The sequence below is a fragment of the Phalacrocorax aristotelis genome, chromosome 2, assembly GCF_949628215.1.
Source record: "Phalacrocorax aristotelis chromosome 2, bGulAri2.1, whole genome shotgun sequence".
NCBI lineage: Eukaryota > Metazoa > Chordata > Aves > Suliformes > Phalacrocoracidae > Phalacrocorax > Phalacrocorax aristotelis.
In genome coordinates, this window is record NC_134277.1 from 106,311,725 (window position 1) to 106,333,467 (window position 21,743).

General features: G+C 36.6%; 1 protein-coding gene across 4 annotated transcripts in view; it reads left to right on the forward strand.

Moving 5' to 3' along the window:
- Nucleotides 1-21,743, forward strand: part of RTTN (rotatin) — an 88,979-nt gene that overhangs the window by 25,271 nt on the left and 41,965 nt on the right. For 3 of the 4 annotated variants that reach the window (XM_075084594.1, XM_075084592.1, XM_075084595.1), the window contains exons 16-29: nucleotides 1,433-1,549; nucleotides 3,409-3,548; nucleotides 3,799-3,970; nucleotides 5,058-5,157; nucleotides 5,618-5,706; nucleotides 8,335-8,452; nucleotides 8,751-8,847; nucleotides 9,643-9,711; nucleotides 9,981-10,169; nucleotides 11,201-11,440; nucleotides 14,915-15,059; nucleotides 16,185-16,339; nucleotides 17,814-18,033; nucleotides 18,921-19,049. In XM_075084594.1, the coding sequence (XP_074940695.1) occupies nucleotides 1,433-1,549; nucleotides 3,409-3,548; nucleotides 3,799-3,970; nucleotides 5,058-5,157; nucleotides 5,618-5,706; nucleotides 8,335-8,452; nucleotides 8,751-8,847; nucleotides 9,643-9,711; nucleotides 9,981-10,169; nucleotides 11,201-11,440; nucleotides 14,915-15,059; nucleotides 16,185-16,339; nucleotides 17,814-18,033; nucleotides 18,921-19,049 (1,980 nt within the window). The remainder of the gene's footprint in view (nucleotides 1-1,432; nucleotides 1,550-3,408; nucleotides 3,549-3,798; nucleotides 3,971-5,057; nucleotides 5,158-5,617; nucleotides 5,707-8,334; nucleotides 8,453-8,750; nucleotides 8,848-9,642; nucleotides 9,712-9,980; nucleotides 10,170-11,200; nucleotides 11,441-14,914; nucleotides 15,060-16,184; nucleotides 16,340-17,813; nucleotides 18,034-18,920; nucleotides 19,050-21,743) is intronic. The other variant, XM_075084593.1, reaches the window with a different exon arrangement.

A 21,743-nucleotide genomic window follows, 5' to 3' on the forward strand; every position in this document is an offset into this window, starting at 1 on the left:
TGTAACTACTTTATAGCTGATCTATAAGGTCCCTATGGTCAGAGCAGAAAGAACATTGGCTAACAAATTCTTTTTTTCAGCTTCTCTCTTGAAACGAGATTTTTTTTTTAACACAGAACTGTGCACAATTCCATTTAGAAGTGATTTTTTTTTAGATGTTAGCATTTTAAAAGAAGCAAAATATGTTTGATAATGTGCTGTGTTTGTATTTGTACTTTGATGTAATTTACCTTTTCAAAGGAAAGCATATATTTTGTTTGACTACTCCATTGGGTGCCTTATTAAAAAGACTGCCAGTTCTCTCTTTTAATGATTGGACAAGCATAACAAATAGACTTCTGCTGATGTCAAATTTAAAAAACATAATTGAAACAGAGAACACATTTACAAAATTATCTCAATTTGTTCTCTTTACCTTATAATGCATTATTATTCTTCTAACAAAATATATAATGAAGTTCTTATTCAAACTTTTTTTCTTTAACTCCTTGGATGTATATCTGCTACATAAATTCCCATAAAGTAAAGTATCAGCTTAATCTTTCAGGCATGTGACAGTGAGAAGAGTTTGAGAAGAAGGTTGGGCTTAAGATTTGCCATGTGATTTTACAAATCCAGTCCCTTAAAGAGATAGGCCAGAGTGATATTATTAAAGGCTGTTCTTGTTGTCTGGGGTGAGAGGATTTTTAGCTCTGGCAAAAAACATAGGTTTTTAGCTGCTAAAGGTAGACGATTTTACACTATGTAAGGAAGAGTGAATTCTGCCTTTCCCCCCCACCCCCCCGTTCCCATTGTAGTAATATTAGCTTGTAAATCCTTTAATATTGCATATAGTATACATTACATACGTATGCAGGAAAAATTAATACAGTATAAAAGCTGTATCATATACCTTTTTTCTTTTGTGATAAGGAGCTTCAGATAAATTCATGTACAACTTGAAATATTTGGAAACCTTGGTTTGGCTATTTTCCTTAAGAAAGTGAAATGACCATGTAACAGGCTTTAAGTCCCTCTTCTTCCTGTATTTTCAGAAGCATATCATAAAGACTGGGAATGAAATGCTCCAGAAATGTAAGGTCAGGAAAGAAAAGAAACAGAATTTGTTTTACCTGCAGGATAAAGGGACCAACAGATATATAAGTTGAAGTAATGTTTTATTTTATTTCAGAAAAGACAAACCAGAGTTCTAAGGGGAAAATAATTGGGTGCTGTTTAGGCAGAACTATTTATATGTTTTCTCTGAGAGGCTTCTCTAACAACTTAATGTTTAGCGTGACTGACAATTCAAAAGTAGCATTCCGCAGTGACAATATTGTGTCTGTAGATCCTCTTTGAGATGTTTTTGTATAACATTTCCAATTACAGCATTGACAAACTGTCCTAGGCACATCAGCTGTTGCATTAGTTTCTTTTTTTTGTTATTGAGCAGGTGAACTCTACAGCCAAGGCCATTCTGATGCATCTATTGCAGGGACGATTAGTAATGGCAGTATTGACTTGGAACAAGTTTATTGAGGCCCTCTATCCCGTCATTCCGGTTTTACAGGTACTTGGAAGTGCTTTAATCTGAATTTGATGTATCAAATAATGTAAACAGCAACACTGTCATGTTGAATGACAAACAAAATATTCATCTAAACTGCAGGTAGAAAATAGATAAACAGTAACAGACTTGTTTAGTCAGATGTCAAACGGAGAAATGTTTTGTAAGGGTTCTAATGCCAGTCAAAGTTACTACTTTGAATTTGTAGACAAATCTTAGCTTGGTATTACTAAAATGTGAAACTTTGAAATGTTAGTAGAAATCAAGAAGTATTGACTTGGACTTAAATGGTGTGCCGATAGAAGTGGATAATCCAAGTATAGATTAAAACATTGCATGCTTTTTAATATTAGTTAATAATTAGAATAATAATTAGAATTCCAAATCTTAAATTTGGAAATTGTAACTCCTCTGTGATGGTTATATTGTTTTCTGATCAAGTATGCACTCAATAAATAGCAATAGGTGTAAACTGTATTTTCTGTATGTTTTGATGTTTGGTTTTTTGATTTGTTTGTTTCCAATATTAGAAGCATCAACAGTCAGTATTATCCTTAGTCCTTAGTCTTTATATCTGTAACAATGTGCAAATTTTCTTTTAGTTATCTTTATTCTTGGCTTACTACAATGGGAACTTTGGCCTTTCTCAGTCTGATTTTCAGCCTAGTTGCTCCATCCAAATACTTTTTTGTTTCTTCTCTGGTGCTAGAAATTTCCCTTTTGTGATCTGCCTATAGTCATCCAGGTTAGATGTTTTGCTGCACCTATCTCATATCTGGCTTTTGTGATGTCTGGGTTTTTTGCATTATCACTGTCTTTTACTTTAATTTAGCTAATGCATCCAAGTATACTTTTGGGTTTTTTCTTCCTCCAAAAATATCACTGTTGATAATTATACCTATTTCTTTATATCGCTGCTATATATTAATTCGTTGCCTGCACCTCAGTATTATCATAAGTTCAAAAAAATGCTTATACAACTTAAGTCCTTGCATAAACTGCACAAAAGTTAAGGCAAAAATGGGGAGAAATTGCAGATAAGATGGGCCATGAAATAGAAGGCTGAGACAGAAAAACATGCAGAGGAAATATACTGAGAACTTGAAAGTGCTGGGAGAAAGCTTACCTCAGAGCTTTCCTGACCAGTAATGTCAGCTTTTCTGTGTTACCCATATATGTATCTTCCATTAGTATTCAAGATTAGGTAGGTGGGGGTTTAATATAAGCTGTAGGCTAAACATGTGAGAAAGAACTTACCCTGCTTTCATTTTTGTGGGTAGAATTTTCCTCTGTACTGTAGCCTGTAGTGGCTGTGTACAATAGATACTTGAGCAGATCATACCAGAGGCCTACCTGATGCATATAAAATGCCTTGTATTTTACTGTGCTGTTTAAATGTTTGCAGTATCATTACTTGATGTAACTGATTCTGGTTTGTCTTGGTTGTGTTGAAAATGCTTTGACTAAATATCTGAAAATAGATAGGATTTAATGTTTTGAAGTAATTTTCTTGTAGAGACTGAATTTGAAATGGAAATTGACCTTATAGAGCAGCATCATGTTAATAGATTGAAGGGTAGAGTTTCAGGTCAAAGTACCTCTGGGCCATGTAAAAATCTTTATTTTGATTTGTATACAGGATAATCTATTAATTTTTAAAATTGTTTTTATAAAGGAATATTAATATGCAGAAATTGAGTGTTTTCCCAAAAGTTATTTCTTTTTGGAGGGTGGGGATGGGTGGGTGTTGCTCTTCTTCACCTTTCCTTAGCTGCTAAAAGGGGCATTACCATGTCTAATTTGCTAAGTTAGAAGGCGGATTTTTCTAATTTTGGAAATTTTTGTTTGTTTGGTTGGTTTAGGGTTATGCTGATGCAAAAGATACACTAGGTAACTGTATCCTCACTTTGAGTGAAACAACCTCTGACAAAGGAGAGGGTATTCTCCCTAGAACTACTAGACTGCGGGCTGCTCTGCGTCTTCTCTTCTCAAAGAAACAGTTGTAAGTAATGCCCTGTAGCATTTCAGCACATTATCTAATGCTCATCACAAAAATATGTACTCTAAAACCCCAATTGATTATCACGCACTGGGTTGATTTGGAAGGTAGATTAATCAATACCAATTAATCAGTATTAAGTACTTCCCTCTGACTGTATTAACTTTATGTACTAATTAATTTTTACCTATACAGCTAAAATTTTCCAGTATGAGGATTTATATATTTATTTATATGTTGTTTACTCCTATAGGGTTCGTTCTACAGCACTTACACATTTAACTTTCCATCTTTTGAATGAAGAAGGGGCAAACCTGAAACGGCCGCATCTGCATGGTAGTGTGCTTTCCAGCATTTCCAACTTATTTATTATAGAAAGAGCTATTGAACTAAAAATGGATGATAAAACTGAGTCGATATTTAAGGTGAGTAAACACTGTCTAAATATTGGATCATCGATTAGCTCTTCTACCTGCCCAGTCACTGACATTATCATTTTCTGAAGGTTGCAATATTCCATACAAATTGTCTTGCTTCTTAAAAAGAAATCTGTTGATATATTCTTTCCATGTACATTTGAACAGTAGTTTTTACGCTACCATATACAACAATAAGAAAAGAATTCCTTCTTTGTTCTTTCCTTTATTTTTTCCTCCTCCTCTCTGCAGATAAGTTAACAGCAAGACTTAATTTGAGTACAGAGAGCACAGGCCTTCTCAGCTTACAACAGTTTCATTGTGCATGGATAGATTCTGATTTTTTTCACATGAACCTTTTTTCCCCACAAAATCAATTTTTACTGAAACAGGCACAAATAATTTTTAATATTAAATATTCTGAAACAGATTACAAATTTGTCTGTGTTTTCTTAGTATTGCTGCTTTTGCAAAGTGAAAAATCATAAGTATTTGACCAGTGGAAAATTTCAATTTGTTTTTTTTATTTTTCTTTTTTTATCATCCCTCCTTCATTCTCCTTCCTTCTTTATCCTCAATGCTTTCAGATTAACAACAATATATTAAACAAATGCTAAGATCCTTCCCCTCTGAAAAAAAGTACTCTGACCATTCATTGTACACTTGATTTCTATTCTTTGCCTACCTCCTTCAATAAGTTAGAGCCACAAATTTATATGGATATGTGGGGTTATTTAAATTTCTCTAGCCCTATTGCCATTAAGAAGTCAGTCCCATTCACAGACTTAGAAGCATATTCTAGCATTTCTGTGTCGCGTTGAGCTGTCAGTAGTGCTGTATACATTAAACAGTACTTTTTAGAAATTTGCTTGTGTTGTGTGCTAGCAACTATTGTCTTGTTATATCCTGCAGGTATTAACAGAGACTTGTTTTAAAAAGATTATAACCTAATCCTTTCCTTTTACATCCTTGTGGAATCTAAGCAAATACGTTCTAATAAGGAATTTAGATCTTTTTTCTAGTTCCTGTTAAGAATTTGGCTGGTTGTCTTCATAATAGTGTACTGGATGTAAATCTGATACAGTTTTACTTTTAGGCAGAAACTATTGAAAAGCTGTATGACATCCTGACTTCTGATGCTGTTGACCTAGTTCTACGGAAGTCTGCAGCCGAGCAGCTAGCTATCATTTTAGAAGGTAAAATTCTTCAGAAACTCAACCAGCTCAACTGACATAGCTTTACTGTTGCTGAATATTCTTAAACCAGGTGCTCTGAATTATGAGTTCAGTCGAAAATACTCTCATGGTGATTGAGTTTTTGTAAATACCATTTTTAGTTCCATATTAAACTGTTGAAGTCTCTTTAAATATTACAGGTGAAATCCTCATTTGACTGAAATTGAGTTGCACAGGGGGTCACTGTAATTGTGGGACATGAAGTTCTTATGGGAAGTTATGTAAGATATTTAAGAGTCTACTATAGTCATATAACAAGACTTTGAAGAGCCTTGGTACAGGTAGAGCTGTATTTGTTCTGTTGATTAGCAATTTTGGAAACTCGTTCTCAACAGCAAGAGTTTGTGATCTTGTGGAAAGAAGTTTAATATTAAATTGGTGCAGAACCAATGATTCTTACTATCTCTTGTTTTTCGTACAGATACCAAAATGCATGGCACCGTGAAAAAGTTAGGTGTGATAGAAAAGATTTTGGCTTACCTTAATGAAAGTATACATGTGGATGGCAAGGTAAAACTGTTGTTACAAGTTCTTCTGCAAGCATTGCACAGCATGACAGTAGTAGCATTTGCCTTTTTCTGCACTTCTAACACTATACTTGTGCATTAATTCTCCGCAGAACACAAAAGTTTAGTAACAATTGTAGTTGCATCATGTACTTTATTATATTTTTGATAATGCTAAGATTCTCTAAATGAAAGAAGACTGGTTTGCCTGCCTATGAGAATAATTAGCCAGAGAACTGTGTTTGGTGTGGTTCAGAAATATACCACAACTTCCCTGAAGCTTTCTCAGTAGAGACTAGAAAAGAAAATTTTTAATGACCTTAAAAAAAATTGTTATTGTATATCATAGTCTCTAAATTTGAAGTCCTAGATGTTATTGTAAATGGGAATCTATGTGTCAGATTGAGTTTCAGATGGAAGTAATTTTCTGACCAATGAAAGATCACCTCACCAGGGAGAGTCTCAAGAGATAAGATCATATTTAGAGTTTAGTGGATATTTTGTAGATGACAAAGCTTTCTGTTTTTATAATACCTCTAATTTGATGCTTGAATTTTTCTGAAATTAATAATTTGAAAACATTTTATGCAAACTTATTTAGGCTATAAGTTGTTCAGCATCACTTCACTGGATAAACTTTTTGCATATTTCCATGAGAATTTTCATTTAGTAATAACCTCTTTCCCAAAAATGTACATGAGAAAAGAACTGCTTGATACTTAGTGGAATTCCTCTTATCTGTCAAATTAATGAAAATTATGTTCTTCTTTCATAATGTTTTTTTTCCCCAGATTATCATTATCTAGGATTATTCTATCCCTGTAGCATTAAGGAATGTCTAGTCCAGTTTGTGATAACTTGGATATCAGTACTTTTATAAACCACTGAAACCTAGTTGGAGAAACTGAAATATTTGGTTCGTCAGGTTTTTTACTGTGTCGGGTTTTTTTAATGTCAGTTTTTTATTATCTTAACCTTTTTTAAAGATGCAGAGTAATTCAACTATTGTTTTGTTTCATTTTGGATAGTCACTAGATATTAGCATAATTACTTAATAATACAGAAATACAAGCATGGGAAATATATTGCCTTAAGCTGATCTTTCACAGCCAGATAAGTGTCTAGGATGAACTTCAAAATAATGTAAAAAAATGTGGTGTTTTTTTTATCCTTTATAAGCCTGAATTTAATCCGGGAAGGGCACAGGCAACAGCTCTCTAGGGGCTGTGAAACCTTTCACTTGCACACATGGCTTGTGCAATGCAGGACCTTGTACTAAACAGGATATTCAAACTTAACATTATGAAAGTTGCAGAATATTTAGAGGAGAAATCTAAAATTGCAGATGTTGAACAATGAATGTTGATCAAGTCAGCAGAAGAGCGTAAGCCAGCAGCTGTCTATGAAATTCCACTTCAAGCGCTATCATTCAGAAATTTGTTCGTCGATTCTGTGTTGATGCAAGTTTTGGATCCCAAATGCTCTGCTATGTGAAATAACTGTAAAATGTTTCCTCTGCAAAATGACTAAGCAGTCTTACTCCTGTCTCTTGAACACAACCAGTAAAGGTCCTATCCTTAGCTCCCTCAAGCTCTGACAGTTCAAACTAATTCCCAAGAAAATGAGCTATGCACCAGAATAGAAAATAAATGAAGTAGGAGCACTGCTTACCTTTTGTTTGATATAGCTTGGTCTAAACACAAAGTAGTGCTAGTTTCATTAGGTCAAAGACAGACCCATATAGGTGTGATGAAATAAGTCATTAGTACACTATCCTGAGGGCTTCTAGCCCAGATTCTGGTTCTCCTCTCAAATTAGTTTTTTTTATTATTATTTCATCCTAAAATCAATAGAAAGGAAAAACAAACAACCCGAACAAAAACCCTTGCATGTTCTTAGAAAGTGGCTACCAAGAAAAGGATTAAAGGATGGTAGTAGATGGAAAAAGCACCATTTAAATAAGGCTTTATATATAGCTGTGCAAAACATTCTTTCCGTTTAGTATAAGCAGGGCTTTTGTTTATTTGATATTAAACTAAACTGTATTTGGTGATGCAGTTTGCAAAACAAAATTTAAAGACAGAACTTCAGACAAGCAAAGTAATGGTACTGTGAAAGACATACTGTCTTCTCATTCTTAGGAGCAGTGACTTTGGTCATATTTTTGGCCATTCAGTGATACTTTAATTTTTAGCCAGCTGCTTTTCCTTCATAGATTTCCTGATCCAAATGATTGAGTCCTAGAAAATTAATGTGATACAATCAGGTATTTGCATTACAAAAAAATTAATAAGCTTATATGTTGTAAATATTTGGTTTTTTTTTGAAATCCCTCAGCTCACATATGTGCTTCTTAAAAATACATGTTTTGGAAATAAACTTTATAATTGTGTTATGATGCCAGAGACAAATAAAATGACTGTCAATTACTAATAAAATTGGAAATTAATAAATATTTCCTAATGAATATGCAGTTATCATCTGGATGAAATGTGCTTGTCAGACAGTTCTAGGTTTCTCTACTATAAATGATGGAATGTATTGCTTTGTAGCTTGACAATTTGTATTAAGCATTTCATAATAGATTATCCTAATTATTATCTGTATTTAATTCTTTTCTCCGTTCCTGCAGCTCATGGAATCCATAGTGTTACCATGTCTAGCACTCTTACGCAAACTTGTATATGCTGATCCAGCTGTTCGTCTATCCCTAGCACAGCAGTCACCTTTACTGCTTTCACTATTCAGAGGTAAAGACTCTATTTTGACTTTAATACATACGTGGAAAGAAAATATGTGAAATATGGTTTAACCAAAAGCTTTCTTAAGGAACTTGGATCGCTTCAGAGTCTCTAATATTCAAAAGATAAACCACTGTGTGCTAGTGTTACCCATGTCGTGGTATCTGTTGAAGATGTTGGCAAAATGACTGTGGAAATCAGTTGGTTTTTGTTGTGTGTGTTTTTTTTTTTTAACCAGTGTCCTTCTATGTATTATTAAACATCAATGTTTTCCTAACACATTTTTAAATATCTTTATTTTATTCAGTTTCCCTGATATTCCAAAATGATCGTGCTGTTTTAACTGAAACTACAGTATTGCTTTGTCTTCTGTTGTTTGATGAAGTAGCAAGAACAGAAACATGGTATGAAAACCCCCCCAGTTATTTAATGGCATATTCTCTAGTCAAAATGTAACGTTTTAATGAAAATTAGGCTATATATATCTCCAAACAAATTATACCCCAAACTTCTATATATTCAAAATCACTTATTTGTAGGCCTAACAAATTGTTTCAATATTTGGGTTGCATGCTGTATAGGTCTACTTGGCATATTTTTGCAGTATAAATACTTTGTACCTCAGTGTTAATTTTAAGTTTACTTTAATTTTCAAAAAACCCTGATGGGTCTGTAATCCATCTTTTCCATAAATGGAAACTGCACAAACCAGATAGCTAGCTGTAGGCGTGGGTTTTTTAACTCAGTGAGAATTCTTCTATTTACTTTGGCTTTTTAGTGTAGCAGTTGGCCTTAAAACAACAGACCGCAGCTGATGATGTTTTATTATTTGAAATTTGCATATACTTCAGAAGAAAATGTTTTTAGAATTCACACATGTGAAATATACTGAAAAGAATTATAATGCATATTTTTTCTCTAGTAGAAAAAAGGAAACAAACATGTGCTTTGGTATATTTAGTTTCATTTTTATGTGCAATACATCTGCAACAAGTATTCTGTATGTGTGTGATCTACGAACTATTTTAATATTGCATAATCATGAAGAAACATTGTTAAAACAAGTTATTCATCAATGGATTACTAAAGAGCTAGCTGGAGGAAAAAATACAGCTGCATCTGAATAATAAATAATAAGTGTACCATTAGTAGAATTTTGAAGCTTAAAATAGGGAAAAATATCACTTAATGTCTTACAGGGCTGATGGTGTAATCAGTAATGATAGTGGCCTACCTGCCTTCAGTTTACCTGTTGCTGTTGTTAGAAGGTATGTATGATGTTTGGTTTTTTTTTGTTTGGGTTGGGTGGGGTTTTTTTGTTTTGTTTGTTTTTACAGTTAACTCTGCTTCTTTCCATTTGCTGTCCTTCCTGAAGTATGGGGGTGGGAGAATGAAGGGAAACATTTTGACGTTAATCCAAAATTGTCTGCATTTTTAAACATGGAGTTTTTTCTCCAAGTCTTTGTTCTCTGAAAAAGACTTTCAAGCTTGCTTTAGTAAAGCCTTTTTTGTTTTGTTTTCGTTTTTTTTTTAATAGGTATCATCTCCCAGTTAGGACCACTGCTCATCATGTTGTTAGCCCTAATACTGTTGTGGTGCCATTGTCTTCTGAGTGTTTGGCTATGAAACCTGTGTCAGATATGCTTAAGATGGCTTGGAATCTGTCATGGTACCATGGGACTGAAAACCTATTGCAACTGATAAATTATGAAAAGGAAGCAGAAACGTAAGCCATTTTATCTTGATCTTTAAATCCCAATATATTTTTATTAAATTAGTGTTCCATCAAGTTTAAATAGGTTTTCAACTTCAAACAGCAGTTCAAGTTGTTACTGGTTTGAGAATGCTGCCTTTTAAAATGTAAAGGATCACAGTCCAAGAGGATGTAGATATGTGGTCACAGCTAATGTTTTACCTAAATTGCATTTATAAATTAATTCTAGAGCTTGATCCAACCTTTATTGATGGTCAGACTAATTTCAAACAATTTTAAATGGGGTCTGTGGCTGTTTTTCTTTGTAGTAATTGTGGCTTTTTAGGGAGCTGCCCTTTTCCCCCCTTTATAGTTACTTACTTTTTCTCTTTCCTTGGGGTTTTAAATTTCAAATAATTATTATTTTTAATGGTAACACTAAGAGTTATGGTAGATAATAAAGAAAATTCCTTTTGCATCCTTTGATTGGCTCTTGATTACGGATCATTTCTCTCTGAGACTGTTTTGTGTACAGAACTCAATGTCTTAAAAGATTCTTGATTTAATACGAATGAAATGCTCTGTCCATCTGGACAATTTTTCAGTTTTTGCTTGTGTCCTTTAAGGTGCCCTACAAGTTTTAATAGAAAATAGTGTGGTTCTGAGCAACTGGAAACGTTGTCAGTTCCTCCAGGCAAAACCAAAGCAATCTCTTAAAACAGGAAAGTGGTATATTCCAACTGGCCAACATTTACAGTAGTGTGGAGAAAAAGTTCATTATAAACAATGTGAAGAGCACCTTTCAAGTAACTTTTTGGAAGGTGCCGTTTTTCCAGAGAACCCAAACAGTTCAGGATTTTATATGTGGTGGGGTGGTTTGTTGGTTATAGGTCTTCTGGAGGTAGGGAAGAAGGAGGAGAAAGGATTAGTTAACAAAAAGGAAGTTTTTAAGGCAATTTCTGTTTTGTTTTCTCATTTGGACTGGGAAGTGGAGGAGTCTGCAGTCACTGAAATAGTTTATAAAAATACTGGCTATAAATGATTTTTCTCTTATGCCTTTTCAGATTTTTAGACTCGCTAAAACTATCCTCAGAAGATATTCTTATACTCAAAATAACCCACACGAACTATGGACTGCAGGATTGTCTTAATTCAATCATTCAGGCAGTATCCCACAGGGATGTTAGGGCTGCTCTCACTAGGCTTAGTTTTTACGTTCTGAATGACAGACTTGCATTAAAATGCAGTTCTGGATCTTGTGGAACCACTTTGAAGAGCTTTGTTTGGCAAAAAGCAATAAACAGGTAAGCATATTGACCACCGCAATCCATTAAAGATTGATGTTTAAATTGCAAATTTTTTAGTTTTGATATTTTCAAATTTATGGAATTGATTGTCTATGCACCTCTGATATATCTATATAAGTTGTTCCCTCTGTCTGGTGGAGGGACAGTGCAGCAGGGCATAAGCAATCCAGGAGGTTCCTGGAGACCATCAGTGACAACTTCCTGATTGAGGTGACAGAGTAGCCAATGAGAAGAGGTATTCTGCTAGAACTAATGCTCACAAACAGGCAAGGGCTCATTAGGGATGTGAAGGTCTAAGGCAGCTTTGGCTGTAGTGATGATGAGGTAGTAGAGCTCAGGATCCTGAGAGGAGTGATGAGGGCAAATAGTAAGGTCACAGCACTGGATTTCAGGAGAGCAGACTTTGGCTTCTTTAAAGACCTGCTTGGTAGAGTCTGGGATCAGGTCCTGAAAGGAAGAGAGGCCCAAGAAAGCTAGTTAATATCCAGTGATTGCCACCTCCAAGCTCAAGAGCGGTCCATGCCATTGCACAGGAAGTGAGGCAAAAATGCCAGGAGTCCTGCATGAATGAAGAAGGAGCTCCTGGCAAAACTCAAAGATAAAATGAAAGTCTACAGAGGGTAGATGTAGGGACAGGTAACTGGAGAGGAATACAGAGGCATTGCCTGACCATGCAGAGGCATAGTTAAGAAAGCCAAAAGCCCACCTGGAAATGAATCTGTTGAGGGATGTCAAAGGCAACAAGAAGAGCTTCTGTGTTGCTAAATGGGGCAGTGGTCCCAGTGACACAGGACATGGGAAAGGCTGGGGTCCTGAATGCCTTCTTTGCCTCAGTCTTCACTAGCAAGACCAGCCTTCAGGAATCCCATGCCCCAGAGACCAGGGGGAAAGTCTGGAGTAAGGAAGACATATTGTTGGTGGAAGAGGATCAGTTTAGGGAATAATACGTAAGTAAACTGGACATTCATAAGTCCATGGTTCCTGCTGGGATGCACCCGTGTGTGTATCCTGGCTGATGTAATTTTGTGTCTGCTTTGATCAGTCAAGGTGATTCAGAGAGGTGCCTGAGAATAGGAGGAAAGCAAATGTCGCTCCTATCTTCAAGAAGGGCAGGAAGGATGACCTAGGAAACTACAGGCTAGTCAGCCTCATCTTGATCCCTGCAAAGGTGGTGGAGCCAGCCAACCCTGGAAACTATTTCCAGGCACATCAACAAGAAGATGATGAGTAGTCAGCATGGATCCACCAAGGGGAAGTCATGCTTGACCAGCCTGCTGATACCCCTCTAAAATGAAGTTACTGGCTTGGTAGATGAGAGTAGAGCAGTAGATATCGTCTACCTTGACTTCAGGAAGGCTTTTTGACACTGTCTCCCATGAGATCCTTGTGGAAAGGCTGATGAGGTATGGGCTGGATGAGTAGACAGTAAGATGGATGGTAAACTGGCTGAATGGCTGGGCCCAGAGGTTGGTGATCAGTGACAAGAAGTCCAGTTTGAAGGCAGTAACTAGCAGTGTACCGCAGGGATCAATACTGGGTCCAGTTCGGTTCAACATCTTCATTGATTATTGGAGTGCTGGGGTGGAATGCACCCTCAGTGATTTTGTTTATTACAAAACTGGGAGGAGAGTCATGCTGCCATCCAGAGGGATCTCAACAGGCTGAAGAGGTGGGCTGACAGGAACCCAGTGAAGTTCAGCAAGGGGAAGTGCAGAGTCCTGCACCTGGGCTGGAACAACCCCAGGCACCACTGTATGGTGGAGCTCACCAAGCTGGAAAGCAGCTTTCTAGGAAAGGACCTGGGGATCCTGGTGGACACCAAGCTGAACATGAGCCAGCAATGTGCCTTTGCGGCAAAGAAGGCTAATGTTAACCTGGACTACATTAGGAGGACTGTTGCCAGCAGGCTGAGGCAGGTGATCCTTCCCCTCCACTCAGTACTGCTGAGGCCTCACTTGGAGTGCTCTGTCCAATTCTGGACTCCCCAGTGCAACAGAGACGTGTACGTTCTGGAGAGAGTCACAATGAAGCACCACAAAGATAATGAAAGACTGGAGCATCTTTCCTGTGAGGAAAAGCTGAGGGCTGGGACTTCTTAGCCTGGAGAAGAGAAGGCTCAGATTTGGGGATATTACCAGTGTTTGTAAATACCTGAGGGGAAGGTATAAAGAAGATGATAGAATCATTAAAGTTGGAAAAGACCTCTAGGATCAACAAGTCCAACCGTCAACCCAACACCACCATGCCTCCTAAGCCATGCCCTGGTTTAAAAAACATCTACATGTTTTTTGAACACCTCTAGGGATGGTGACTCCACCCATCCTGGGCACCTGGGCAGCCTGTTCCAATCCCTTGCCGCTCTTTCAGTAATGAAATCTTTCCTAATATTCAATCTAAACCTTCCCTGGTGTAACTTGAGGCCATTTTCTCTCATCCTGTCAGTAACTTGGGCGAAGACACCAACACCCACCTCGCTACAACCCCTTTCAGGTAGTTGTAGAAAGCAGCAAGATCTCCCCTCAGCCTCTTCTTCTCCAGACTAAACAACTGCAGTTCCCTCAACCTTTTCTTGTAAAACCTGCTCTCCAGACGCTTCACCAGCTTTGTTGCCCTCCTCTGGACATGTTACAGCAACTCAATTTCCTTGTAGTGAGGAGCTCAAAACTGAACACAATATTCGAAGGTGGGGCCCGGCTCTTTCCAGTGGTGCCCAGTGACAGGACAAGAGGCAATGAGCACACACTGAAACACAGGAGGTTCCCTCTGAGCATCAGGAAAAATTTTTACTGTGAAGGTGACCAAGCAGTGGCACAGGCTGCCCAGAGAGGTTATGGGGTCTCCCACCTTGGAGATATTCAAAAGTTGATTGGACATGATCCTGAGGAACTGGCTCCTGCATAACCAGCGGGGTTGGACCAGGTGACTTCCGGAGGCCCCTTCCAACCTCAATGATTATGTGATTCTGTAATGTACATACAGAAAACCAGCTAAAAATAAGAATGCTCTATTTAAAATGCATAGGTAGGCTTTGCTACTATTATTAATTGCTAGCATTTAATAACTAATTACCTTTTTGCTTTCCTGTCTGTGGCCCTGTTCAGATTTTTCTACCTTTTACTGTATGCAATTCCATGTTTATTAGAAGTAAATACATTTTAATATGCATAAAAATTTATATTATTACAATACACAAGAAATAAATAATAGTATATAAGTATAATAATTTAACCAATAGATTAAAAGTATTCAAATATATCTAATTTAATATATATGATATATATAATGAATATAATTCCATATTTGCTATATGTAAATATATGTAATACACATATTTAATCTATATTTTATTTTAATAATACAATAGTTGTATATTACTATATTTGCAGGTGACTTCAGTCCCATTAGGCTGAGATCTTAAACTCTTTTAACATGCTACGAGTATGAAGTTAAATATTTTTGTTTGCATTGCAGGTTTCTGCAAGTGCTTCCAGCTTCTGTGGAGGATGAGAAGCTTTTAGTAGATGTCCTACGGTTGTTAAACAAATTGCTTAGAGAGCAGACATCAGATTTGGAGTCAGACCATCTAAAGTGGATCCTGAAATCATTGCTTAAAAATGTAAGAATATACCTAAGAAGTTAGCTGTAGACTGTAAGAAATTATATAACTGTGAACTGCTTGGCTGGGTTGTTTTTGGTGAGTTCTTCAAGGAAAATGACTTCTCTCAACAAAAGCAAGAAATAGCAGATCTTGGGGTATTCACCTCTTGCTACTTTGTGGTCAGTGCTATGGTTTTAGTGTTTGGGGAAATTAACTTTGAACAAGAGCAAATTTCCTTCTCTCCTTTCTATTTGAGAGATCTGTTCTATCCAATACTGTTCACTTAAGATGTGTAAAGTTGGAAAGTATAAAAACAAACAGGAAACAAACATCATAAAGCAGTATAAAACAACTTTTATTGTATTTGTCAAAATAAAATAATCCAATCTTGCTGTATAAAAACAATAGTTAAATGCCAAGGATAAAAGTGATGGCTGCAGTTTTAGAAGTTTGAAAAGTATTGTTCTTCATAAAGCAAAGGCATACTGCCCACGTGCGAGATCATTCATGGTCCTATAAAGGATATCATACATGAAGTACAGTCTGCACGCACTTGCATTTTCCCATTTCAAAATACAATCTTAAAAAAAAAAGCTAGTAGACTTCATTTTGATTACTTGTAGAGTTCAGGTACTTCAATTTCTGGCAAACTGGGAATCCTATAAAATCCTATAAAATTGTGTAAGTGTGGGCCATTCCGTATATTAATATAAAATTTTTTTTTCAAATGATTTCAAGTTTTTCAAGCAACTAACACATACAAGATCCATCTTTAGCTAATATTTCTACTATGTATTTTCTGTTGTGATCTCTTATTTCAGGTTGTTGCTGTATATAACTTCGATTTTTCTCTCATGCTTCATAATACACTGTATCATGGCTTAATGCCAGGAAATTTTAAAGGCCTTAACAGTAGATTCTTTTATGGCATTTAGTAGAGTCCAGATTCAAATAATTGGCATTTGTACAAATTTTTTACTGTGCTTTTTACAAAAATACTTCTTAGTAAAACGATCATGGAATATGTGATTTATAATGTGTTGTGATTTGTAAGCTCTCAAAAGAAAAATGGCTTTACTGTGGTTATTAAAATAGGATTTAAACAATGCATTATGTGACTGTATTTTTATTCTTCTCTCGTAGAAGCCCAAATCCCTTTTGGGTCTCCTGGTGCGATCGGAATCCCAAGTGCGGGATGAAATAGATGAAGTACAGACTGCTGTCAGGCAGCAACTGGATAAAGAACTCGTTCGTCATTTTAACAAACTGTTATTTTGTTCCATGTCACTGACTGACAGGTACAGTGTAAATGGACCTGTCCATGTAATTCTGACTGGGGATCGTAATACCTACTGCTGCTGTATCTCAGAATTTGAATATTATTACATCATGACTCAATAATTTTAAACTGTAAAACCAGAATATACTTCTCTTGAAGTCAAGATCAACATTGTATAGGCCTTTTCGCAGTAAAATTAGGAAACTAACCAGGAAACTTGGAGGAGTATGTACTAGTGATCACTTTTTCAGCAAATTAGTGCCCAACGACGGGACAAGGGTCAATGGGCACAAGTTGGAACCTCAATATGAAAAAAACCTTCTTTCCTGTGAGGGTGACAGAGCAGGGGCACAGGCTGCCCAGGGAGGCTGTGGAGTCCCTTCCCTGGAGACATTCAAAACCTGCCCAGATGCATTCCTGTGCCCCCTGCTCTGGGTGTCCCTGCTCAAGCAGTGGGGTTGGACAAGATGATCTCCAGAGGTCCCTTCCAACTGCTACCATTCTGTGAAATGATAATTAAACTGATTACAGGGAGGAGATGGGCTATTTCTCTTTCACTGCTGGAAATTTGCATGGGCAGATGATAACTTGGTTGATTTTATAGTGTTTATTTATAACAAAGTAAAACATTTAAACATTTGAAATATCAACAACTCTTTATTTTCACTGAACTCCTTTTTGGCCTAATATCGTATATCAGTGCACATTAGTGATTGTTTAGGGCAGCTACTTCCAGCATGGAGTTCCAAACTTTTTGTCAATCAAGCAAACACAGAAATTAATTTCTATTAGTTTTTTCCTCTGAGTTTCTAATATAACATCTTCCCATGCTGAACTCTCTGTCCAAGTGTATTCTAAGGGATACTAAATTGCAGCTGAAGGTAATATTCATTTATTTATGTGCCGCAATGTAACTATAAAGATACTTTCAAAATGTTACCTTCTTCATTCTTCCCATGCAGTTATTAATTTTCTAAAAATTTTCACACTGGAAAAGGGAGAATTCTAGAAATCCCTGCTAGTTATATGTTACGCTCCTGTATTTTCTATCTGAATTCTAGATTGATGGTGTTTTGCAGGAAATATTTTAAAACTTATCTCTTGAACCAGAAAAAAACATAAGCATAGCTCCTAACCTTTGTGGCTCTTCTCATTGTTATCCATTGTCTTCAATCTCTTGCTCTTTATTTAATATGCTCCTTAGTAATTAGAGTTATTTCTCATTCGTCCACTTTTGGTTAAGCAACCTGTTTTAATAAGATGCAATATTATGCTTTCAGAACCTGGGTGAAGCTAGAAAAATCAAATTTAATTCCATGTTATTCTGTGCATAAGGCAATAGTAACCAGTTGAGATGCTGAGACTCATAGACTAACAGTAAGAAGAATGAGGGATTGACCTCTTGTAAAATGATTCATTTTGTTTTGGTTTTTTTGTGTGGTGTTTTTTTTTTGTTTTTTTGTTTTTTTGTTTTTTTTTTACATTTAAACCAGAGAGGGCTTGGAACTTGCTGGCTCTTTCAGAACTGAGTTGGCTCTGAAGCTGCTGCAATGCTTAAGGCTAACAGATGCACCACATTTTTATGGACTTCCTTCGCTGGAGAGAACATTACGAGGAATGGTTCATGTTACTGCTCTTCCAGGCTGGAGTACCTATTCTGCTGCAGTTGAACCTTTCACAATTTGTAAGAAATATTTAATAGGTCTTCTTGAGGTAAGTAGCTTATGGTATAACTTAGCTTTTGGTTTGAATGCTTGCAAAGAACAGTGTAACTAATGACATTATCATTTTTAGGATTATGGAATGAAATCAACTAGTAGAGCATAAACTTTATGTGCAGAAGAATTACGCAGTCTTACTTGGCCTGAATATGAAAGTAAATGTAGTTTTCTTTTTGGGGGGAGGGGAGAAAGTGAGCTTGAAGGAATTCCTATAGAGTGGGACACTGAAAGGAGAAGACCAAAAATGGAGAGGCTTAAATTGCCATGCTTTGGAGAGAAAAATACATCTAGAAGTGTAAGCCTGTAGATTATTAAGAAATACTTTGGGGCATGTTTTGTTGAAAACAGCACACTTTTTTTGTTTAATGTGTATGGTTAGATATTTGGTTAGAGAATTTGTTTTATGTTATGTTCCAGTGACCTTTATTTCTGTTCATTAGCATTTCATATAAAAATCTGATATATTTATTCCAATTTAAATCACGATAAAAGATCTAAATTACTCTTTTTACTGAACACAAAATTTTGAAAATAAAATATATTTTTAATTCCAAAATTAGCATAAAAAACTCGGTGTAATAAATGGACTTTTTCCATCAAAAACAAACTTTCGTGTTTCTATTCAATATTGTGCGTATTATTAAGCTCAACTTCATTCTTCATTTGAAAAAGCAAAAAGCACCACTGATCTTCAGAGGTTTAACTGTATAGGAAACGATCACATGACCAAATGACTCATAAATAAATAAATTCTTAAAACTCAGCTAAAAATCTGCAGTGTTTTCATTAGTTTATAATTTAGTAGTGTGTAAGACAGTTTGTACTCTACCTGTATACTGCTTACAGTAAACTACCATGAACCTGTACCCCCACTCCTAGGTCATCTCATCATTTTATGTTGAATGGGGAGGAAACGCTATGTCCTTCATGGGAAAAGGTGTTACGAAAAGCACAGTTCTTTGCTTGCTTCACTTATCTCATGAAATGATGGCTCAAGCCAAGGATACGGTGAGTGCGTTACAGTTGTAGTTATCTTGTCATTCGTGAGGGCTATGCACAGTTATATTTTAACTGCTAAAGTTAAATGATAGATTTTCTTATGTGGTGAGGGAAGATGTCTTACGTGGCAACAGATAGTAAAAGAGTAAAAAAAAAGGTAATCTCATTTAGTATACCATGTTAGATAAATGAATAGGATAGAGTATAGTATACAAGACAGATGAAGATTCAGTTCTAGCCTTAGTGAAATTATTCTGCAAATAATTCTGTGGATTTAGAAAGGCCTTCTTTCAGAATAAGGTATAATTTTTTTCTTGTAAAAATGACAAATCAGGATTTTGTGTAGGATGAATAAATTTAAGGATTTATAACATCATTGTTACTTCAGCCTTATACAGATAACAGCCTTATACAGATAACATTACACATATGTCTGTGTATATGGGGAAGAGATATGGATGTCATCTATCTGGGCTTCAGTAAGGCCTTTGACATGCTCCCCCAACATATCCATCTCTCTAAATTGGAGAGATATGGATTTGATGGATGGACTGTTTGGTGGATGAGGAATTGGTTGGGTGGCTGCATCCAGAGGGTAGTGTTCAACAGCTCAATGCCCAGATGGAATCATAGCATTGTTAAGGTTGGGTCACACGTGGTATCCCTCGGGTCCATATTGGGACCAGTATTGTTTAATATCTTCATCAATGACACAGAGAGTGGGATCGAGTAGTACCCTCAGCAAGTTTGCAGACGACACCAAGCTGAGTGGTGTGATTGATGTGCCTGAGGGATGGGATGCCATCCAGAGGGACCTGAACAAGTTCAAGGAGTGGGCCAATGTAAACCTCATGAGATTCAACAAGGCCAAGAGCAAGGTCCTGCACATCATCTGGGGCAACCCCCAGTATCAGTACAGGCTGGGGGATGAAGGGATTGAGAGCAGCCCTACAGAGAAGGATTTGGGGGTACTGGTGAATCAAAAGCTGGACATGAGATGGCAGTGTGCACTTGCAGCCCAGAAGGCCAACTGTATCCTGGGCTGCATCAAAAGAAGCGTGGCCAGCAGGTTGAGGGAGGTGATTCTGCCCCTCTGCTCTGCTCTGGTGAGACCCCACCTGGAGTGCTGCGTCCAGCTCTGGAGCCCTAGCACAAGAAGGACATGGACCTGTTGGAGTGGGTCCAGAGGAGGCCACAAAAATGACCTGAGGGCTGGAGCACCTCTCCTATGGGGACAGGCTGAGAGAGTTGGGGTTGTTCAGCCTGGAGAAGAGAAGGCTGCAGGGAGACCTTATTGCGGCCTTTCAGTACTTACAGGGGGACTATAAGAAAGATGGCAACAAACATTTTAGCAGGGCCTGTTGTGACAGGACAAAGGGTAACGGTTTAAAACCAAGGGAGGGTAGATTCAGACTAGATATAAGGAAGAAATTTTTCACCATGAGGGTGGTGAGACACTGACACAGGTTGCCCACAGAGAGGTGGTAGATGTTCCATCCCTAGGAACATTCAAGGTCAGGTTGGTCGGGGCTCTGAGCAAGTTGAAGATGTTCCTGTTCATTGCAGGTGGAGGTGGACCAGATGACCTCTAAAGGTCCCTTCCAACCCAAACCATTCTATTTTATATATATGTGTGTGTGTGTATCTGTATACGTGAAAGAATATATACATACATGAAAGAATGATTATCTAACTTATAAAAGGAGCTTTCATTACTTCTTAGCAAAATTCATACCTGTGCTGTCCATGTGCATATTCTGAGAGCTAAACTTTTGGGTGTTTAGAAAAGGCCTTCATCCTGAAGCAGGAAAAGCAAATTCAACAGTTTAGTGTAATCATTGTTGAGAATTAAAATCCACTCCTGTTAATATCTGATAGCCACAAGTGAAAACTGTTCAGTATGATCAAGTACAGATGTACCTAGAAACAGCACTATATCTGCTTCTCTGAATTCCAGATGTCTATTTCTTCAGTTCTGTACTCCTTCAAGATATGTGCTGACAAAATTTATTTAAATTGCAGGGATACAGAGTATTAACTACACTGCAGGAAGACTGCAGCTCCAAAGAATTAGATCATAAATGCATGGATGAAGGAGGGGACTTGAACTGATCTTTGGGGTTTTTTTCATTACGCCAGTCTTGTAGAATAATATGTTCAGTAGCATATGATAGGTGACTTTTTTTTTTGTGGCTACAAATCATAATCTGTATGTACAGCAGTGTTACTGTCTAGACTGTAGTAATAACATCTGTTCTCACAGAAATTTTAAATACTGGCCATTGTTTACAATCATGTGATACAGTGTCAAATCTTATGAATAAAGAAATAGAAAATTAGCCTTCTTCCTCTGAGCAAGCAGTGTTATACAGGAGGTATACACTGGATAACTGATTAAAAAAAAAAATTAATACTAACTTAAAATATACAGTCTAATGACTTGAAACTAAAACTAGTTAAGCAAATTATTTTTTTGCTCGTTAGCAGTATTATGAACCATTATGGTTCTTGGTTATTAAAAGAACCACCTTGTTAAGTCAGACGTATGATCCTTTAGCTCATACTGGTAAACAGAAGTTAACTTACAGATGTTTGTAGTACATAAGAAATAGACCATATGCTTAGAGTGTACTAGAATTGCTGCCGTGTTCTGTTTGTTTGTTATGGTATCATTTCACTGGTTGTGCTTCGCTGACCTATGCT